This window comes from Lactuca sativa, chromosome 5 (genome assembly GCF_002870075.4).
Source record: "Lactuca sativa cultivar Salinas chromosome 5, Lsat_Salinas_v11, whole genome shotgun sequence".
Lineage (NCBI taxonomy): Eukaryota > Viridiplantae > Streptophyta > Magnoliopsida > Asterales > Asteraceae > Lactuca > Lactuca sativa.
In genome coordinates this window covers 268513173-268535383 of record NC_056627.2, presented here as the reverse complement: position 1 = coordinate 268535383, position 22211 = coordinate 268513173, and the positions used below count along the sequence as shown (strand labels likewise).

The 22211-nt window shown below is 37.2% G+C and overlaps 3 protein-coding genes across 3 annotated transcripts; 2 read left to right on the top strand and 1 right to left on the bottom strand.

Annotated features, from left to right (window-relative positions):
* Positions 1-9600: 9600 nt before the first annotated feature.
* On the bottom strand, positions 9601-10183 carry LOC111888542 (uncharacterized). Its single transcript, XM_023884720.1, has 2 exons — positions 10066-10183; positions 9601-9941 (listed from the first exon to the last, which is right to left on the bottom strand). Exons 1-2 carry the CDS (start codon positions 10181-10183, stop codon positions 9601-9603), a joined length of 459 nt encoding a protein of 152 aa, XP_023740488.1.
* Positions 10184-13522: 3339 nt separating this feature from the next.
* On the top strand, positions 13523-15775 carry LOC111890699 (SNF1-related protein kinase regulatory subunit gamma-1). The gene is made up of 7 exons (XM_023886815.3): positions 13523-13821; positions 13918-14102; positions 14169-14285; positions 14440-14598; positions 14665-14747; positions 14830-15021; positions 15107-15775. The coding sequence occupies exons 1-7, from the start codon at positions 13581-13583 to the stop codon at positions 15486-15488; spliced, it is 1359 nt and encodes a 452-aa protein (XP_023742583.1). The 5' UTR covers positions 13523-13580; the 3' UTR covers positions 15489-15775.
* Positions 15776-17163: 1388 nt separating this feature from the next.
* LOC111890606 (adoMet-dependent rRNA methyltransferase spb1) lies at positions 17164-21779 on the top strand. The gene is made up of 10 exons (XM_052771648.1): positions 17164-17747; positions 18446-18649; positions 18743-18789; positions 18873-19029; positions 19122-19183; positions 19280-19469; positions 19834-19923; positions 20018-20160; positions 20313-20439; positions 20567-21779. The coding sequence occupies exons 1-10, from the start codon at positions 17271-17273 to the stop codon at positions 21584-21586; spliced, it is 2517 nt and encodes an 838-aa protein (XP_052627608.1). The 5' UTR covers positions 17164-17270; the 3' UTR covers positions 21587-21779.
* Positions 21780-22211: the final 432 nt, after the last annotated feature.

The following is a 22211-nucleotide window of genomic DNA, read 5'->3' as shown; positions in this document are numbered from 1 at the left end:
GGATGTGGTGAAGGATTATGATTGTGAGATCCTGTACCACTCGGGCAAGGCTAATGTCGTAGTCGATGCTTTGAGCCGTAGGGCGGAGAGCGCTCCGATCCGAGACGTTTGTATGAGGTTGACGGTGATGACTCTGGTATTGGACACCATCCGAGGGGACCAGGCTGAGGCTGCGAGACCAGAAAACCGAAAGAGGGAACGGGTTGTCGGGCAGGTATCGGAGTTCGTTACCGATAGTCGGGGACTTATGACCTTTCAGGGTCGGATTTGGGTACCGTTTGTGGGCGGGACGCGTACCATTTTGATGGAAGAGGCACATCGATCGAAGTTCTCGATCCATCCCGGGGCCACTAAGATGTATTTGGACCTAAAGAAGGAGTATTGGTGGCCCTGTATGAAGAGGGATGTTGCATGGTTCGTCGAGAGGTGCCTAACTTGTCGCCAGGTTAAGGCCGAGCACCAGCGTCTGCATGGTAAGCTGCAGCCGCTGGAGATTCCCGAGTGGAAGTGGGAACAAATTACCATGGATTTTATCACAAAATTGCCAAGGACTGCGAGAGCAGTCGATGCAATTTGGGTGATTGTGGATAGGTTGACGAAGAGCGCTCATTTTCTTGCTATCAGTGAGAGCTCTTATGCCGAGAGGTTGGCAGAGTTGTATGTGAGGGAGGTGGTATCGCGGCATGGGGTTCCGATGTTGATTGTTTCAGATCGAGACGTACGATTTACTTCTAGATTTTGGAAGAAGATTCACGGGGAGTTGGGTACGAGGCTACATTTCAGTACCGCATACCACCCACAGACGGACGGGCAGAGTGAGCAGACGATTCAGACGCTCGAGGATATGCTCCGAGCGTGTGTTTTGGATTTTGGAGGGAGTTGAGACACTTATTTACCCTTAGCAGATTTTTCGTACAACAATAGCCATCATTCGAGCATTGGTAGGCCACCCTTTGAGCTGTTGTATAGGAGGAGGTGTCGGACCCCCATCTGTTGGGGAGAGGTGGGGCAACGGGTAATGGGTAGTACGGAGATTGTGCTTCAGACGGCATAGCAGATACAGCAGGTCAGGCAGAGATTGTTGACCGCTCAGAGTCGCCAGAAGAGTTATGCGGATAGGCGTCGGTCCGAGCTGCAGTTTTAGGTTGGTGACCTTGTACTCTTAAAGGTCTCTCCTTGGAAAGGAGTGATTCGATTCAGGAAGAGGGGCAAGTTGGGGCCTCGATATATTGGACCTTTTCAGGGTAATCACGAGCGTAGATAGGGTAGGCTACCGTTTAGATCTACCTGCGGAGCTGGGTCAGATTCACGACACCTTTCATGTGTCGCAGTTGAGGAAGTGTATTGCCGACGAGTCGGCAGTGGTACCATTAGAGGATATTTAGGTGGATGCGGGCCTGAACTATGTTGAGAGACCGGTGGCAATTAGGGATCGAAAGGTTAAGGTTCTGAGGAACAAGGAAGTGCCCTTGGTGCAAGTGTAGTGGCAGCATCAGAAGGGGTCCGAGCTGACGTCGGAGTCCGAGTCAGAGATGCGGGAGCAGCATCCGGAATTGTGTTCGGTATAAGACTTCAGGGGCGAAGTCTGTTTCTAGTGGGGGAGAATTGTAACAGCCTAAAATTCAGGTACAACCATTTAGCCCTTCATCATTTCATAAAATGTCACGTTGGCCCTTTTGTATTGGGCGAGTACGCTGGGCGTACAAAGAGTACGCTGCGCATAATCGCGCGCTTAATTGAACGCGTTGTCACCCGGGTACGTTGGGCGTACCTAAGGTTACGCCGGGCGTAACCGGTCCAGACCCAAAACCCTAATATGGCTTGGTGGCTATAAAAGGAATGAGATGGCCTTGTCTCTCAGCCACCATCCTTCAGAAAGAAACCCTATTAGAGCTTTTCCTTCATTTTTAGCTTGGGTGTGAGTGTTCTAAGCTTCAAGGTGTCATTTCAAGGTAGCAAAAGAGAAGAGGAGTCCATTGTGGAGGCTAGAAGTTGGTTGACAAGTGTAGATCCGAGGATAACAAAGGTTGGAGCTTCTTCCTGAGGTAAAAAGTTCAAATCTTGCCTTGTAGTTCTTATGGTGTGCTTGTTGGACCAATTTCTAGGGTTTTTGGTCCCAAAGATGGAGACTTTATGAGCAAGTTGTCTCCATTGGCCTAGATCTATCATATTCCAGGTCTATTTGAGTTGTATGTTCATAAAAATGTAATATTGGGCGTAAATATTGAGCCATGCATGAGATCTAGATCTTTGGAGGAGAAAAGAAAGGTGTTAGAGGGTGTAGGAGCCTTTACAGCCATGCCAAGGCTTAAAGGTTCTGACTTTATGGGATAAGAGGCTTAAGGAGAGCCAGATCTGGAAGTTGAAGGAGTGTCTTAACCGTTTAAGACCAAAATTCATGGTATGGCTGAAACTGAGACTTACGTTGGGCATATCTCTCAGTACACGCAGCGTAAGGGGTTGAGACCCCCGATTGTAGTTCTTCGACGTACGCCCCGCGTACAGAAGCTGGTACGCCCCGCGTACTGTTGTCTGTTGACTTTTGTTGACTTTTAGGGTTTTGGTCAACATGTGGACTTTGAGTCAAGGAGGGGTGAAATGGTCTTTTACCCCTCTGTGGGATAATGAAAAGGGTGTAGCCTAGTCTTGGAAGCCTATATTAATTAGAATGATATTTTCGTTGTGATTAGGCGGGGTTGGGTCGTCGTTTCGAGATTTGGAGATATCGAGCACGCGAGATTCTAGACTTCCTACGAGGTGAGTCTTCTCACTATAATGTACCCGGAAGGGTATCTATGTGTGACTGGAAGGTCGGATATGTTATGAGTTGTATGCATTGTATATGATTAAGTTAACCATTGTATGTGCTATGTATGCTATGCTTGATATGGGCCGGAAGGCATTATGTTATGGGCCGGAAGACATCATGTTATGGGCCGAAAGGCATTTATGTTGTCGACGCGGGTAGGACCGGAAGGTTTACCGGGTCGGGACGGAAGTCCCCTGAGACACATGGACCGGAAGGTCATGGCCTGGAAAGGCGTATGTGTGTAAGTAGTATTTTGGGGAACTCACTAAGCATTTATGCTTACAGTTGTTGTGTTATGTGTTTCAGGTACTAGCGAGGACCGTGGGAAGGCGCCGGCGTGATCTGTACACATTGACGGAAGATTTATTTTATGATCTTGGGATTTGGCATATTTGTATTATGATTATGATACATTGGATTTTATGGTCTATTTTGGATGAAAACATGTTTTAAGAAATAAAAAATTTGTTTTGAAAATTTACGTTGTTACAATAAGGATCTAGGATATCACAATGTTCCACCTCCCTTCAATGATAAGTATACCCACCCCTAGAAACCAATGAGGTAGAGATACCTGCTCAGTATGGCCAGACCCTGTACTAGCTTTAGTTAAGATTGAACTATCCGGCCCAAGTGAGAGTATTGAGATGATCGATAGTAATGCTTCTACTTCATGTGTAGGTAAAGTAGTGGAATATGAGAACAAGGAGAACAAAAATAATTCTAGTTCTGTTGATTCTGTTGATTGTCTAACCAATGTCTCTTTGAACTCTGAATCTTATAACACCGTAAATTTTCAAACAAATGTTTCATTTAAAAATCACATATTTTTCATAACATATTGTATAAAAATCTCGTTTATTCAATTTACAAAACACAACTCCATTAATAATCCAGGATCCTCATAACTCTTTCTCTGGTGTGTACAATCAAGCCTGTGCCGTCCCGCGATCCTGAGAAACCTGTAACACATAACACATACACGGTAAACACAAAGCTTAGTGAGTTCCCCAAAATACCACATACAACACATCTTAACTACTCAAGGCTATAACTCTGTGGACCCTCTGGTCCTAACTCTGTGGACCTTCTGGCCCTAACTCTGTGGACCTTCCGATCCTAAGCTCGTTGGACCCTCCGGTCCGGTCTGCTTGAGCCTTCCGGCCTCATAAATCGTTGGAGTCTCCGCTCCGGTCTATAAACTCCGCATAACATAAATCACAAAGACATAATGCATAGCATGTCGCATACAACAGAATAACATAATACTCAATGTAAGCACATAAGACCTTCCGGTCACACATAACTACCACTCAAGGTAAAGTATAGCGAGAAGACTCACCTCGCATGATATCGGATACCCTCTCATGCTCGATAACCGACCTAGCCTCCTCCTATCAAAATGATAACATCTCAAATCAATACTTTCTCTTGTCCTCATCTCTAAAGAATGGGTAGAAGACCATTCTACCCTTCCTTGACCTCTCATGAATAAGCTTGACCAAAACCCCAAGGCCAACTGAAGTCAACTCTAGCCAACGGTCAAACTTTGACCAGACTCGTCGAGTGCACTCGAGTGACTCAGCGAGTCCATGCGTGTTCTCAGAATCCTCCTAAGGCCTCACTCAACTCGTCGAGTTAGCCTTTCACTCGACGGGTCACCATTGGACACGAATCGCGGGGCAACCCGAATCGACTCATCGAGTCCTCTTATGGACTCGGCAAGTTTCCTCCATGGCAACACTCAAACGATCTTCTGAGGTCAGATCTGTTTCTCTAACTTGTAGATCTAACCTTCTAATACTCAATAATCACGTAAAGGTCCAATCTTTAAGCTCATGCACGACTCATAGTGTCTTATTTGGTGAAATAGCTTCTAAAATGGCAACCTAGGTTCACAACTCCAATGGAACAGAATAAAGTTGAAAGAGTGGGACTCCCTGGACCTCTTAACGTTCAAATCTGAGGTTTCCCACCTCAGATCATGTCTCACCTAGCTCATAATCACAAAAGAAGGGGAGTTAAACCCTAAAGCTCCCAAGATCTTGAGGTCTAACCAAAAATAGGTGAAAAGGATGCAAGATCATACCTCTTACAGCAGTCCCAAGCAAAGAAATGTTAGATCCATAGCCCCATCTCATTCCTTGCTTGAATCATGCTCTTTCCCTTCCATAAAACCCACCAAATTACTTGGTTCCATCATAAGAGCTCTCCCATGGCTCCAATGGCGATCTAGGGTTTCTCACAAAAGATATGGGGCGCATCCAAGGTCATAAGTTCCTTTAAATAGGCTCCAACCCCAGAACTTAGGGTTTTCTCTGCCCAGTACCTACTCTGCGAGTCCATACTTGGACTCGTCGAGTCCGCTCATTAAATTCACGTGACCAACTCGACGTGACTCGACAAGTCAGACTTTCGGCCCGTCGAGTCCCTCCTATATCCGCAAAATTGAAACATGAACTATCATAACCGAAATCCTAAATGTTACAAATCTGTTGCTTCTGATTCTGTTACTTCTAATAAACTCGTTGTTGGTAAATACATGCCACTAAAACAAGCAAAACAGACTGCTTGTTGTAAGTGTGCTTGTGGGAAAAATCAGAGACAAGGCATGGGCACACTACTAGGGACAGGCAGAAACAACTTTCACGTGAAGAAACAAACGTGTTTCCATTGTGGAACACCTGGTCACATTGCCAAAAACTGTCTGAATCGTGCATATGTTCCATACTATGTACATGGTTGGCAGAACGTGCTAAGCAGGAGATCTTTCAAAAGAAAGTTTTCGAGGTCACGTTCAAGAAATGGAAACTAGAATGATGACAAGGCCAAGAATCAAGTATTCAAGGATAAGAGAACTAATTTGAGAGATAGCTTTGCCAAATCGAAATCGGTGAAGTCGAATTCATCTCAAAGATCGTCCTCTAACTCACACTTAAGATTCAAGCCTAAATCAAAAGGTGGTTCCATTCCAAAATCAAGTGGTGAAGCTCCCATCTGGTTAAACAATAAAAGGCTCAAACCTAACTACAGATGGGTGCCTAAAAGTCCTTCGACCCAATCACCTCACAATCCTATAATTTCTTCATGTTCTTTAACTAATAAACAGGATATGACATGGGAACAAGTGTCATGTGTGGATAGTGATGGTCAACCTAGTTTCAAAATGGATTGGGTTCCCAAAACGAATTAATCCCGCAACTTGTGCAGGAATAGCTATGGAGGAATATCAACATACCCTGGTATGTTGATAGTGGTTGTTCCAGACACACGACTTGAGACATCTCTCAACTGCACGACATTCAAATCATTAATGGAGGGTATATTTCCTTTGCAGGAGGAGAAGTAAGTAAAATCACTCAAAAGGGTACGATAAGTAACAATGTAGTAAGCTTTGAATATGTCATTTTTGCTCCACAATTGAACGCAGAGGTAACACTTAAATTTTTGTTTTTTATATAAATTTTTTTGTGTTTAAATTTGCGCATTTTTATTTCTTTTATTCCCTATGCACAAAGTTAGGGGAGAAATAAAAAATACAAATATATATATATATATATATATATATATATATATATATATATATATATATCAAAAATTTCCAAAAATATGTATTCTTTTGTAAGTGTTTTTGGGAAGTAATATGAAGTTTAGTGTTAAAAGGCAATATGAAATGCGTGTAATGCACTAAAACTAAATTGTTTAGACTTTGTGTTCAATGTGCTGGTAGGCACGAAGGATTCAAAATGAGAGGACTAGACATTGTTGACAATGAAATGACTTGACAGTGTTAACTCATATGGACTTAGATAGTTACATTTGGACTGACCATACGATGCTTGGATAGATTGAGTAGTGAGATAAACAAGGGAGCATACGAGATACATTAAAGCTACTTATCATCTAGAATTGTGGCTCAACACTTATTTGAAGTATAGACTTATGTCCTTAATTCTGGTGCTGATAGGGTGACTGGGGGGTTTCTGATAAAGTAGGTTGGTGTGAAATTGTTTTTCTTTCTTATCATCTATGTGAGTCATATGTTGCCCCCTTTTGCATGATTGGAAGAGATCTGACCTGGGACGCAACATATGCACCTCTATTTCTATGCATCTCTATTTATGTATGTATATATATATATATATATATATATATATATATATATATATATATATATATATGTCAGTCATATGGTGTCCCTTTTGCGTTATTGGAAGAGATCTGATATGGGACACATCATATGCATCTTTCTATCTCTCTGTATCCCTCTATCTATGTTAGTCATATGTTGTCCCTCTGCGTGATTGGAAGAGATTCGACCTGGGATACAACATATGCATCTCTATGTCCATCTTCTCTCTCAAATAATTGAGCACTCGCCTAAAGTAAAGAGCTCTTTTGAATTCCTTGATTACTAGGGTATGTCGTGAAGTGGGGAACACATTCTAGTGCACTTAAAGTTGAATTGATCCATGATTAAAGATTGACTGTAGATCTCACTATTGAATTTAATTGGATAACAATATTTTTGGTCGTCGTCAGCTAAATGGTTTATTTAGGAATATGATTGCAATGTCTTGTCACTTATAATCTGTCCAACTTGAATATATCCTTTGTGTTTAAGTGACCCACAATATTAGTGATTAACCAAGTCTATTCATGCAGGTGTGTGCTAAGAAATGATATTAAATTGTTTGACAACATTTGATCGCAGAATGTTTTGAATTTAATTATTTAAGTGTGTTTGTTTTATTTTATTTTATTTTTGTTTTTTGTTAAGTTTGTTCATATTTTTGATTTATGTACAAATTTAGGGGGAGAATTAAAAAAATCATTAAGTACTAAAAAAATCATAAAATTAAAAAAATTCCAAAAAATGTTTATTTCTGTTTTTATTTCTTTTTCGGAAAAACAAAATCCAAAAATGTTGTTTTTGAGCGTATTTTAATTTTATTTTTATTCTTAGTTGTTTTATTGTGTGCTAAGTTTATTTTTTACTTTTGTTTTTATCTCAAAATTTCATTTTGTCTTAAACGCGAATTCAAAAGAAGAAGAGACTCAAGGAGACTATATCGAAATTTTCTAAGCAAGGAGAAGAAACGTGGAAAGGAATTGACGGTTATTACGCTTCACACTACTTTCACAAGGAATTGAAGGTTTTCGATTGTACAAATTGTCATTTAGGCAATATCTTTCTAAGAACTGTCGTATTTAAGGAATTAGAAGTTTGAAACTGTACATATTGTCAAATTGGTCTTGTTAGTTTTCTTTACCTAAGAGTTGTCTTCGCACCAGGGCGATTCACCCAATTGGGAAATAGATATCGCCAAACATCCCACCCAGGGTCTTGGCAATCTTTTTGTAATGCAAAACTGCGAAGACTCAAATGTATTATCGAATACATTCTTCGCAGGTAAAGGAATTAACGGTTTAGGCACCATCGTTGAACGTCTCGCCAAGGGCCAAGTTAACTTGTTAACTTGAAAAAATGTATTTGAGATCTATGATCTATAATATGTCAAACATCCAAAAACTTTCATGTGATCATACTTTGGTTTTGGGTAAGCAAAATTTCATACGGAGTTTTGTTCTCAATAACCTTGTAAGGTAGACGTCTGATAATATAGGTGGCTGTCATGAACATTTCCCAAGATTTGGTTGGCAAACTCGATTCAAACCTTAGAGCTCTAGCAATCTTCAGTAGATGTCGATGTTCTCGTTCCACAACCCCATTTTGTTGAGGGGTGTGTGGGCAAGTGGTTTCCAACATAATACCTTGTTTAACATATAAATCAATCATAAAATTGGAAGTGAACTCTCCTCCATCGTTACACCTAATCCTTTTGATGGTTTTGGAAAATTAGTTTTTAATCATGGTGTTAAATTAACCAAGCAAGTACTAGCTTCATGTTCGCGTTTTAAAAGAAAGATCCAAACAACTCTGCTAAAATCATCCACTATGGTCAAAAAACAACTTGACCCGGATATTGAATGCGTTCAATATTTTCCCTATATATCACAATGTATTAATTCAAAACAATCAACGTTTTTTATTGAACTAACAGGAAAAGGTAACCTTTTTGATTTAACATAAGAGTAGCAAACATTATTCCTATTATTAAAGTAAACATTCCTAAGAAAATCTACTTTATAGAGCTTTGAATCTGAAGTGTGTCCTAACCTTTTGTGCCAGATATCGATGTCTGATGTGGTCATCATAGCTGTCTTCTCGTTCGCCACAATTCCCATTCAGTATAGACCACCTTTGCACTTAACCGCACTAATCAAGTCCTTCGATTGCAAGCCCTGCATTACACAAAAATCAGGAAAGAAGGTTATATCACATTGGAGGTCGTTAGTAAGTAGACTGACTGAAAGTAAGTTGCAATTGAACTCAACAATATGTATGACTCCTTTTATTTTTGCACCACCAATTAATGTACAATCACCTTTTCCCTGTACTGGTATTTTGTCTCCATCATGAATAATGATGGGATTTTTAAAAGGGGTTTTCATCTTATTTTTAAGCTAATATGTCTTGCAGGTTATGTGTTCAGTTGCACCAGAATCAATAACCCAAACATTTTTTTGATCAAGCTTACCAGCCATGTTTATTGTTGGTGTTGTGTTGTTCCTTACGTTTCCTTCTTCTTTAGCAAAGTGTTTTACAAACTTCTGATATTGTACAACCATCAATCCTGCAATGAGGCTTTGTTCTGCATCTATGCAAGCAGCCTTGGGCTTGTCTTTTCTCGTTTTCCTTTGTTTGTCCACCATTCTGGATACCCTATTCACTTAAAACAAACTTTACGATTGTGCCCATCTCTTCCACAAAATTCACAATGTTCTAACTCACTGTTGTTGGGATTTTTTACATCTTTTTGCGTTGATTTGTTCCATTTTTGGGTTGAAAAATCCTCTGGGCGACTTGGTGGAAAAGCTTGGAAAGCAGCAGAATCGATGGCTGTTCTTTTGTTGGCGAAAATTGCCCTCTGTTGTTCGTCTTTGGCGATAATATGGTAGGCGGTTCGGAGGGTAGGAATGGGACTCATGGATAATATTTGGGTCCTGATAGTGCTAAATTCACCATTTAAACCCATCAAAAATTCATACAATCTCTCATTCTCTTTAGCTTCATTCAATCTTTTTCCAATATCACAATCACATTTATTGCAAGTGCACCGTGGGGCGGGGGAGCTGATTGAATCTCATCCCAAACACCTGAAACTTGGTGTAATAACCGGAAACGAACATACCTTCTTGATGGGTGTTAGTGAGAGATTGCTTTAATTCATAAGCTTTTGGTGCACTCTCTTTTCCAAATCTTTCTCGCAGATCAACCCATATTTCTAACGGAGTGTTTGCATATTTCATGCTGCCCCTGATGTTTTTCTCTATAGTCGTGGTCAGCTATCTCTTCACCATCGCATCACATCTCATCCATGACATGTAGTTGGGTGATTTGTCTTTCTAGCATCTAAATCGTCCCATCGACAAAGCCAACTTTATTTTTGGCGAACATGAAATTCAACATCTCTTGTGACCAATCGTTGTAGTTATTGTCTGTGAGGGGATCGTTTACTTGGATTTGTCTTGGATAATCGAAGGCATGGATGTAGTATGTGGAATTGGCGTCGATGGTATTGTTTTTGTTTTTGTTGGATGATTCTTCTCCTCCGACCATGATGAAGTCATCAGAGGCTTCTTAGGAGACGAATCTATAAGATCTGCTCTGATACCAGAAATATTTTAGTATTGCCAAAAGCTTATTGATTTCATTCATGCCCCAAGGTTTAAATACATAATAAAAATAGAAAAGAAGGAAACGATTTGAAAAGATAAACTAGAAAAAAATAAACAAGATAAACTAGGAAAGTAGATAACTTGATGGGTAAGAAGACTTGGCTAGCAAGATAAGGATAACCAATTTCTTTATATACTTATATACTCTTAATGTAGATAATAAAGAGAGGTTTGTTTTTAATAAGTGATTATTCCAAAAGAGGGTTAACTGTTCACCAAACGTTTATAAGAGCTCATAAGATAGTTGCCAATATAGATAAAATTATACATGAGACAAAATTGCAAGAAAGGGTAAAATGGTCAACTATTTTAATTTTCAATAATAATTGTATTTTAATAATATACCTACCTGTCTAATAGAAGAACAAATCTTCGGTTTGTTGGATTCTCAATAACTTATTGAAGAAGCAATATCACGACTTCAATCATGGTTGATTCACCGCAACATACTTGCAACATCAACACTGCAACATCAGTACTAAATCATTTGACAATATGAGAGGCAATTTGAATGTTATTGATTTCATTATGTTGTTTGTAAAAGACATTAGGGAAAAGATTGAGGAATATTTTATACGTTTATGCTATTGGTTAATGCTTACTTAGAGAGATTTTATGAATTATGCGGTTCAACTATTGAGTGTTAAGTTTGGTAAGAGTGTTAATCCGTATGTATCAGCTCCCTTATAGATCTCAAAATTGTCTTATTTTCTATTGAACCCATGTTACAAACAACAATAACAAACAAAAACTCAGTAAGAAAATGGATCGAATGGCTTATGCAATGCTGAAGAACCAAGAACTAGGAGCCAAAACAAACAAACAACCAACAAATACCTGATTCCAAACAACAAAAACATTTGATTGTCATAGGAAATCAAAAAACACAAAAAGAAGCAACCGATGTTGAAAAAGTTCAGTATAAACGAATAAGTATTTCATCAAGCAGTTCATATGCAAAATCCGAAACTAAAAATTTTGTTAAAAAATTACCTATGTAATCTACAACATTTGATGTACCAACAAATTCATGGCTTAAAACCTATAAATAAGACAACCACAACAAATTAGGATAGGATTTTATTTAGAATTTGAATCAGACGACGATTTTATTGGTAGCTGAGAGCAACAAAAACGACATAAGAGTATTCATCTTTGGGATTTTAAAATGGCGGATTATTCGTGATTCTATTTAAAAAAAAAAGCGAAACTAGGGGAGAGAGATACATGATCGATCAACAAATTAGGATAAGATTTTGTTTAGAATTTGAATCTGATTTAAAATCTAGAAGTAAATTTATACGATTGCATTTAACTTGGCCGGGAAAAAAAAGAAGGGTTATAAGGTTGCCACGTGTCAAAACATAGTATAAAAAAATAACATGCGTAACAAATACTACTCTCTTAGTAGACCTTATGTTACACCCTTCACAAAGGGTTTCGTGGTTGATATGACAGCAACCACTAACCACAAACACCATCCCGGTGCATAGTGGTTGGTAGTAGGGGTGTTGAACGGGTAATTTTTTCGGGTTTCGGGTAATTCGAGTTTTTCATGTTAGAAAAATTACCCGTTACCCTACCCAAACTAATTTCGGGTAATTCGGGTATCGGGTCAGGTGTGGGTAATTCGGGTATTACTCGAAATATATAATATTTTTTTTGAATTTCACCTGAAAATAAATTTAATAAAATAAATATGTCGTGCTTTATTAGTCTTGTTTATATAAACAAACGAGACATAAACGAAGTTACTCAAGCTTTGAACATTGAGATTTTTTAGTCAATAATACATGAGATATCAAGTAATTTTTTAACAACTTAATCTAATCTAATAAGATGTTAAAAAAAAACAAATACCTAAAGATCTTAATTTAAAAGTTTAAAATGTTTAAGCTAAATGTAGCCATAAGTTTTGTCATGTTCTGAAGTTTCGTCAAGATAATGAGTTTGTTAGTTGCAATAAAAACTATAATCTAGAAAACAGTTAAGTTTTAAAGAACGTGATGATATATAAAATTACTTTTAATATTGTTACTGTCGTATTGTCATAATAAATATATTTATGTTTTACAATAATGATAGTTAGTTGAAGCGTGATCAAATATCTGCTATATAGTACAAGCTCTACAAAAAAAATGAATTTTTTAAATAATTTGGGTAATTCGGGTATACCCGAAACCCAAAAAATGTACCCTTTACCTGACCTGAAAAAAAATCGGGTGACCCGATTACCCGGAAAAATTTACCCAATACCTGATTTACCCGACCTGATTTACCTGATACCCGAAAAAATCGGGCAGGTAATTCGGGTATCGGGTATTTTCGACAGGGCTAGTTGGTAGTGGTCGTGGTGGATTGTTGTATATATCGAATGCAATTTTTTTTTTCTTTATCTCTTTCTAACTCTTTCTGCCTATCTCTACAATAATATATTTGTTTTTTATTTAAAAATAAAATAATAAGAAGAATATACTGGTGGATATCCTATATGTTTAATGGTTGAATGTGGTGATGAGGTGACATCGATCACTATAATAATTAGTGGTGGGTACTATGATTTGTGAATGACTTAGAAGAAGTAGATTAATTTATTTTCCCTATGTACTGGATACTCATTCGAGATTAACTTTTGACTCGATAAAAATACTTTTTTGATTCTATTTTTGTCGTGGAAAACGAGTAAAAAAAATAGGTTTAACTAGTTAGTTTGGTTAAAAACCTCATTTTTGTAGTATGTAATTTTTCAAACTAGGTCTTTACAAATTTGGATACGACCGGAGATTGTTAAACAAATTTATCAAATACATTTTAACATTTTATTTTATCGAGACATAAGCCCGTTTGATTATTTTGAGTCGTTTTAGTTCTGCATTTATAAAGTCACGTGGCAAGAAAATACACGTGTACATTCCATAACCATAACCAACATATCATAACCGAACCAGAAGCATGAAGAAAAGAAGAAATGCAAATGGATCTGAGAAAGGTGGAAGAAATAGTGAACGATTCCAAAGGTGGAATCATCGAGAAGAAAGAGGCAATCGTATCAACCCTCTCCAATCCCAATCCCAATTCCGACACCGACTCCGATGCCGGTGTTTCCATTCCGACAACACCATCGGTGGATGCCGCCAGTGCTCTTCAACTCTTCCTTGATCATATACCTATCTCCTCCATTCCTGGAATCCACAATTCCCCCTCCACAGGTACACCTTCCAATCGCAAATTCATTATGAACGAACACCAAATTAGGGTTTTCGGGTGGATGATATGATTGACGTTGTGATTTGAATTTATGGCAGTTCTGGTTGTGAGAACGCAGGAATGTGTAAAGGACGTGATCAAGATGTTGTATGAGAAGAATGTGAGTGGAGCCCTGGTTGCAGACGGTTTGGAACCAGATCCGACCACGACCTTCACCACATCGTTCTCACATCCCTACGTTGGGTTCATAAGCTTCTCTAATATGGTTCTTTGGACTCTCCAGGTACTTCCTCCCATTGATTTGATTATTTTTGCATTTTTTAATGCTCGACGAACCACTCCATTCTAGGAATTCAAAAAACATCATTTTGGGAGCGAGAAAGATAATGCTAAAAAATCCAAGAAGACGAAGCCACAAGGATTCTTCTCCTTGCTCTATCAAACTCCAGTTGTTTCAGAGACTAAGGTCAGGTGTTCTTTTTAAACTGTTTCAACATTGACATTACATACCTTATGCATGAATCACTAAGACCCTGTTTCTTTCTTTCTTCCGATCTGATTCTTCTTTTTCCCAATCCCATCTAGTGTTGTTGTATATACATTTATTTGATATGCTCCAGATAGGCGAACTAGCAGCATCATTTATGTGGGATCCCGTGTTCCCTGTAAAACGAGACCAAACACTATTTCATGTTCTTTTGTTGTTATCTAAGCATCGGCCAAGTGTGGTCCCCGTGACCCAACATTCCAGTTCAAAAGTCGTGGGCTTTGTTACCGAGGTAACTATCCTCACCTAATAATGCACACCAAACATAGAAGCTTAAGTTTGACATTTGTTTTGATAGAATTCGGTAAACCATGTACTCCTACAATCGAGCGGACTTGAGTGGTTTGACAGCATTGCAGATAAACCATTGTCGGATTTCAGGTTGAAAGAAATATTTGTCAAATTGGTTAACCAATATATTTCCTTTTGTCAATTCAGCTAATTTTCAAAGACACTTGTACAGGTTTGACCACAATGACCAAGTTGTTTCAATCTATAACGATCAAACCATTGCAGACGCGGTTCATGTTTTATGGAAGAAAAAAGTATGTGCGGTTGCAGTAGTGAAACGACAAACCGAGAAACTCATTGGATGCGTCAGAGTTAGCGACATTCACCGCCTATTGGCTGACGATCGTATTTTTACCGATAGAGAGTATGTACTCTTATTTTTATCAGTAACTGGTTACTGGTTACCAGTTACCAGTTATCAGTTTACCAATAGTGTTTAATGTGTACAGGGATACGAGTGTGGAAAAATTTATACACATAGACACGGGTCCAGCGCTTGATGACATTGACCATGATCTTGGGGCTCTGATATCGGCTGGGACGCTTGTGTTGAAAGACAAGTTTGGGCCGAGAATGGACTCGCCGGTTACAAACATGGAAAAGGATACATTGAAGGAAGCTATGAAGAATTTGGCAGAAAAGAAAAGTGATTTTAGTTTTCTTGTAGATGAGTGTGGAAGAGTGAAAGGAGTGCTTACATTGAGGGACATGCTTGTGGAGTTTGCTCCCCCTTGTATGGACTCGAGGATTGATGGAGGTGGTTTTTTTGACATGGCTTTGAAGGAGTCTGGGTGCACCATTAAAGATGGAACCATGGTTCAATTGAAATGAAAATGATTGAACCATGGTCCATTCCTGGATGTTATATAGTGTGTCCCATGTGAATTTGTAATTAGATATACAATATGGTTTTAAGTGCCATCAAGTACTTTTATGTTTGATTTGGTTAAATGTTAACCATTTTTTTGTACATGAACGTACATAGGCAAATAACTATCGTTAGTACCTGAGTAGTGTTTATTCCGAGTTGTATTTTTGGATTTGGCAACACCAATAATTAGATTGGTAATAGTCTAGTTTGAAGTTTTGGTTATTAAACCTTATTTTTATTGCTGAAAGGTTATCTCATTCACAATTCAGTTATATATTAAAAGGTTATCATCTTTCTCCTTAAAATACACAACTCAATCATATCAAAAATTTATCACTCATTAGCAATCCAATTCAACCCGACCCAAATTTTAACTAGAAAATTATATATAAAAATTATATCAATGTTAATCTCACTTTTTCTAATAAAGATATGAGCAGAACTTGGAAGGTTTCTTTCATTTTTTTTAAATGTTTTATTATTCTTTTCATAAAAGATACGTAATATTGCATTTAATCTTAAATCTTAAGCTATGGGTGTATCATACCACAAGAAAATCCAACCATCTAAATACTCTTAATTTTCTTAATTAATTAGAAAATGATGTTAAAAGTTAAAAAGAGAAAGAATAAAAAGACTTGTTATGTTACCATCACCATAATCGATAACTCCAGGACTCCACCTAAACATAACCCAACATAACAGGTTCACATGTTATCATAAAACATGGTGTATTACATCTACACTAGATATCTTATACATATTTTTTCTATGCGTTTTTTTCTATAAATAATATTATATATCCTGTTCAAAAAAATAATATCATATACCATTTAGATCAATTAGCTAACAATGCCTCTATTTTTCTATAAATCATATTATATATCCTGTTCAAAAAAATAATAATATCATATACCATTTAGATCAATTAGTTAACAATGCCTCTAGAGGTGATAATTTTGTTATTTTTACTTGAAAACTCCGATTCAACCTATAATTTATTTTTAATTTAAGATTTTTTTGGATATACTATACACAAAACTAGTAAAAAAAATATCAAAAATTAACTAAAATATTGCACAAATCGATTATCTAAAAAATTTTAATTATTACTTGTATAATATATGATTGATAATCAAAATTTAAAAAACATTTGTTTAAAAAAATTAGAAAAACAAAAGAAGCACGTGAGATCAAAATGTTCACTCTAGACTGTGTTTGACGCGCCACACATAGCTGAAAATCTAGCTTATTTTTCGAGTTTTTTTAAGTTGTCATGTTTGGCGAACCAAAAAATAATTTATAAGTTAACTTTTTAAAAAGCTACTTCCACTAGCTTTTTAAGAGTTTTTTAAAAAGTTTCCAAATATACCCTTAATTAATTATAAAAACACATTATTTTAAATGTTTTTTTTTATATCATTTTATATTTTTTCAGCTACTTTTATCAAACTTCATTTTTTACTAAATAACCTTTTATTTAACAACTAATTTTTCAGCGGTTTTTTCGACTATTCGGTCAAAAATTAGCTAAAAGATAATGAATTTGAAGCTTTGGATTTTGAAACTTATGCCGATTTTAGGGCGAAAGTGAAACAAATAAAAGTTTAGGGTAGACAACAAAAGCGCCGCTTTGAACTCCTTCATATCAAGTTACCTCCACCACCCGTAAACCCTAAATCATCATAATAACAGACGTCCCCTTCCCTAAACCCTACTTCCTCCGCGAGTAGCAGCTAACGATGGGTGGAAAGGCCAAGGGAAAGCATCGTTTGGATAAGTTTTACCACTTGGCCAAAGAACATGGCTACCGTTCTCGTGCTGTTTGGAAACTTATTCAGCTCGATTCCAAGTACACTTTCCTCCGTTCTTCTCACGCCGTTCTCGATCTCTGCGCCGCACCCGGTGGTTGGATGCAAGCCGCCGTCGAACGTGTTCCTGTTGGAAGTCTTGTGATTGGTGTCGATCTTGACCCTATACGCCCCATTCGTGGCGCCATTGCGGTGCAAGAAGATATTACCACGCCTAAGTGTAGGGCTACTGTTAAGAGATTGATGTCTGATAATGGTGTTAGGGCCTTTGATTTGGTGTTGCACGATGGATCTCCTAATGTCGGTGGTGCTTGGGCGCAGGAGGCTACGAGTCAGAATTCTCTGGTTATTGATTCGATTAAGCTTGCTTCGGAGTTGTTGGCCCCTAAAGGAGCATTTATTACCAAGGTATCCATCTCTCGACCTTTTACATTTCTATAACTCGAATAGTGTTTCGCAAATTTGAAAACAAAACCGATTATGTTATGTTTAGCAATAATCATAATTAATCATGTGCCTAAAATTGATAATTAGATCATTCTTCATTAAATAATCTGAATGATAATCACTTTTTATTGAACACTCTAAATGACCACTTTAATCACACATCCAAACATCCTTTTATGTTATATCCTCAATTTGTTGATGATTCCTTGTTTTTGAAAAGGTTTGTTGTAATGAAATGGAGTCATTTCAAGTTTCTTTTAATTTAAATCGAATCTTGCTTTGGAGTCGAGGTAAATTTGATGTTTTTGACTCCCATAATCAATGTTAAATAGAAAGATGAGCCTGGTGCACTAAAGCTTTTTGGCATAACCTGAGTGAACAGTGTTCTCCATGTGGTGATTTGTGAAAAGTCACATCTTTATATTTACTTCAGGTACAAATTTGTATCTGAATTGTTGGATTGAAAACCTTTTGCTTTTCTTGTTTGTGTAAGTTAGCTCATTTTAGCCTTCCTAATGTTCCTTTTGTATTGTTTATTCATGCTAAAATGTATTCAAACAATCCTATGTTCTATTATATGTTTGATCCTACCCTCACTTAATCCAATGTAAAGAGCATCATATTTTTAAATTTTAACCACTTGGTATCATCTGTAACAGGTTTTTAGATCCCGGGACTACAATGCTGTCCTTTACTGTCTTAGACAGTTATTTGAAAAGGTTGAAGTGGATAAACCAGCTGCCAGTCGTTCCACATCTGCAGAAATTTATATTGTATGTCTGAAATATAAGGCACCTGCTAAGATAGATCCTCGTCTTTTTGATGTTAGGCATCTTTTCCAAAGTGGAAAAGAAACCCCAAAGGTACAAATATCTCTTCACTTCTGATAACTATCCAACTTATGTCAACAGAAAACTAAAAAGCTTTCATCTTGTGTGTGAAAATTACAAATTCAGGTACTTGATGTACTTAGAGGAACAAAGCAGAAGAGACATCGTGATGGGTAAGCCCTAAACCCTAAATACTAAACACTAAATCTTAAACCCTAAAGTTGTTGGCTTGTTGCTAACCATTTTAATGTATCAGGTATGAAGATGGTGACACAACATTGAGGAAAACCAGCTCAGTTACAGAGTTTATTTGGTCAGATGCTCCTCTAGATATTCTTGGTTCTGTTACATCTATAAAATTCAAAGATGACACCTGTCAAGCTATCAAGGATCATGCATTGACTACAGAGGAGGTAATGTCTTAAGGTCCCTTTTTCTTTTTTTATTCTTGATGTGATTATTGTGTTTCCATTTGTTAACAATTTCAGATTTCTTGATTTACCAGGTTAAAGCACTATGTGATGACTTGCGTGTTTTAGGGAAGCAAGACTTTAAGCATTTATTGAAGTAAAAATCATTTTTTCCTTTTTTTTTTTTTTGGCCACATACATATGCATTACTTCCTTTTCTCGATTTTGATTTTTTTTTTGATGGGATGTTTAGGTGGCGTATTCATATCAGAAAGGCCTTCTCTCCTGAAAAGGAAACCCCTAAACCTGCAGATGTTGAACCTGAAAAGAAGGATGATGATGATGATGATGATGAAGCACTGAATGAAATGGAGGCATTGACAAATGCTATGTTGCGTAAGAAAAAACAGGCAAAAAAGATTATTGCAAAACGTCGAGCTAAGGTTTGATACACTTTGATCACTAATCTCATTTTGTGTTGCAAAAAATAGTAGTGTAATTCCACTAATTTGTATGCTATAGCATTCTACTTTTATTTATCCTTTTTTACAACATTTTATTTAAAAAAATCTACCTAATTATAGCTATGTTATTTAAATACAAAGCATTTTTCCCTTCTATAGTTGGTTATGTTTTTCAAAATAAATTGCCTTACTAAGGAGACAGTTGAAAATACAATGCTATGTTATGAAGAAATGAAAAGATCATGCTATAAGAAACAAATAAATTGAAGTACATTGTTTCTTAGGTAAATGAATAATGTATTTAACTATTTATTAACTTGAAAATGGAATCTGTTAACTGTAGGATAAAGCAAGGAAAGCAACTGGGATGCAGAGTGATGTAATGGAGGATGGATATACTGATATCGAGTTATTTTCTCTGTCATCTATCAAGGTCAGTTTTTTATCATTTAATATTAATGTGCATTTCAATTAGATACTAATGCATTTGAAGTAAACTTACAATTTTTAATATTTTTGTCACTCAGGGAAAGAAGGATCTGGTGGCTGTTGATAACCCTGAAGATGATGGTCCAAATAATGAAGCAGCAGATAGTGATGATGAGAGAGCACAAGCAGACTCCCAAGATGAGTCACTCAGTGACATTGACTCTGAAGAAGAGCGTCGAAGGTATGTTGCTACTTAGTGTATTATGGATAAAAAGATACAAATATGTTGCTCTTATGTGAAAATAATGTACACTACCTGTATTGGAAGTTTGAGTAAAGTATGTCGCTTTTCTTTGCAATTTGCTTTAATTAAATTCCAAATCTTGGTTTCAGATATGATGATCAAATGGAACAATTACTCGAAGATGCCTACGAGAAATACATAGAAAAGAAAGAAGGGAGCACAAAGCAGAGAAAACGGTTGAAGCAAAAACACTCTGAAGATGGACAACTTCTCGAGGTTTTATATATATATATATATATATATATATATATATATATATATATATATATATATATATTTTCAAATGAAATTTTAAATTAAATATTGTTCTTAGTTTCTTACATGTTTTGTTATATATTCTTAGGGCGAAGAAGAAGAAGAAGAAGATGTTCATCCAGATGAAGACTCTGACAACGATCAACAAATTCAAGAAACAAATCCATTGATGATACCATTTGATGACACCGAGCCTACCGAAGAAGAAATCGCAGCAAAATGGTTTAGTCAGGATGTGTTTGATGATGAAAACGAACAAGAAACTACAAAAATGGACGTAAGTGATGACGATGAAGAAGACGAAATGCAAATCGATAACAAGAAGAAACCCGATAACACCCAAATCATGGTCCCAAACAAACCAAAATCAAAAATCTCAAAGAAAAACATAACAGCCCCAAAATCCCAACCTACTGAAGATCTTGAGGTAGTCGCGGGCCCGGACACAGATTCGAGCGATGACTCATCATCGGACTCGTCCGATGATGACGTGGAAACAAAAGCCGAAATCTTAGCATGCGCGAAGAAAATGTTGCGAAAGAAACAAAGAGAACAAATGCTGGATGACGCGTACAACAAATACATGTTTCACGATGATGAAGGGCTACCGAAATGGTTCATAGATGAAGAGAGGAAGCACATGGTTCCAATGAAGCCGATAACGAAAGAGGAGGTGAACGCAATGAAGGCCCAGTTTAAGGAAATAAATGCTCGGCCCGCTAAGAAGGTGGCCCAAGCGAAGGCCCGAAAGAAGCGCGTTGCGATGAGGAAAATGGAGAAGGTTAGAAAGAAGGCGAATAGTATTTCGGATCAAGCGGATATTTCGGAGAAATCGAAGATGAAGATGATTGATACTTTGTATAAGAAAGCGGTCCCACAGAGGCCGAAGAAGGAACTGGTGGTGGCTAAGAAAGGGGTGCAAGTGAGGGCTGGAAAAGGGAAGATGCTTGTGGATAGGAGGATGAAGAGTGATGCTAGGAAACAAGGGATGACTAAGGATAAGGGGAAAGGGAAAGGGAAAGGGAAAGGGAAAGTGAGTAGCAAAGGTGGGAAAGGGCAGAAAGGGAAACCGGCTGGCCCGGCCAAGGGTAAAACGGGAAGAAAGTGAAGGTGAAAGTTTTGGATCGGAGAAGAGAGTGAAGTTGTAATATGGTGTTTTGTTTTTGAACCAAGGGAAAGAGGATGATGAGTTTTGAATTGAAATTTTGGTATGTTGTTTTGATAGTAAAATAATTTTTGTTTTTTTGTTAAAGAATATGGAGATCAACAAATGAAAGTTAATTGTCATGTATGGTTGCTTATTTTTGAATTTCTGATTTTTATCAAAGCTTGTTTGGGTCCCTGATTCTGGTGACTCAGAGCTTTCACTGATTAGCCTCGAAAAAACTTATTAGTTTTGTATGTCTGCGTATCTTTAATATAGAAATCTATTATAAAGGATCCGTTTGGTGGGAAGAACCTTCACAGAACAGAAATAATTTTTTTGGATGACTAGAACAAGGGAAAATGTCTTGTTAAAGTAATTAACTTTTCGGTATGTTTACATCTTGGGTAACTATTTGTTTTTTTTATACATATCTAGGTAACAAACTTGTTGGAAGTGTACACATATGATCAATATGACTTGTTATAGCAGGTTAAATCCTAGATGTGAATGCTTTCAACAAGTTCATTATCTAGATGTGTACAAAAAAAATAGTTACCCAAATATGAACAAAACATAAACAAAACGA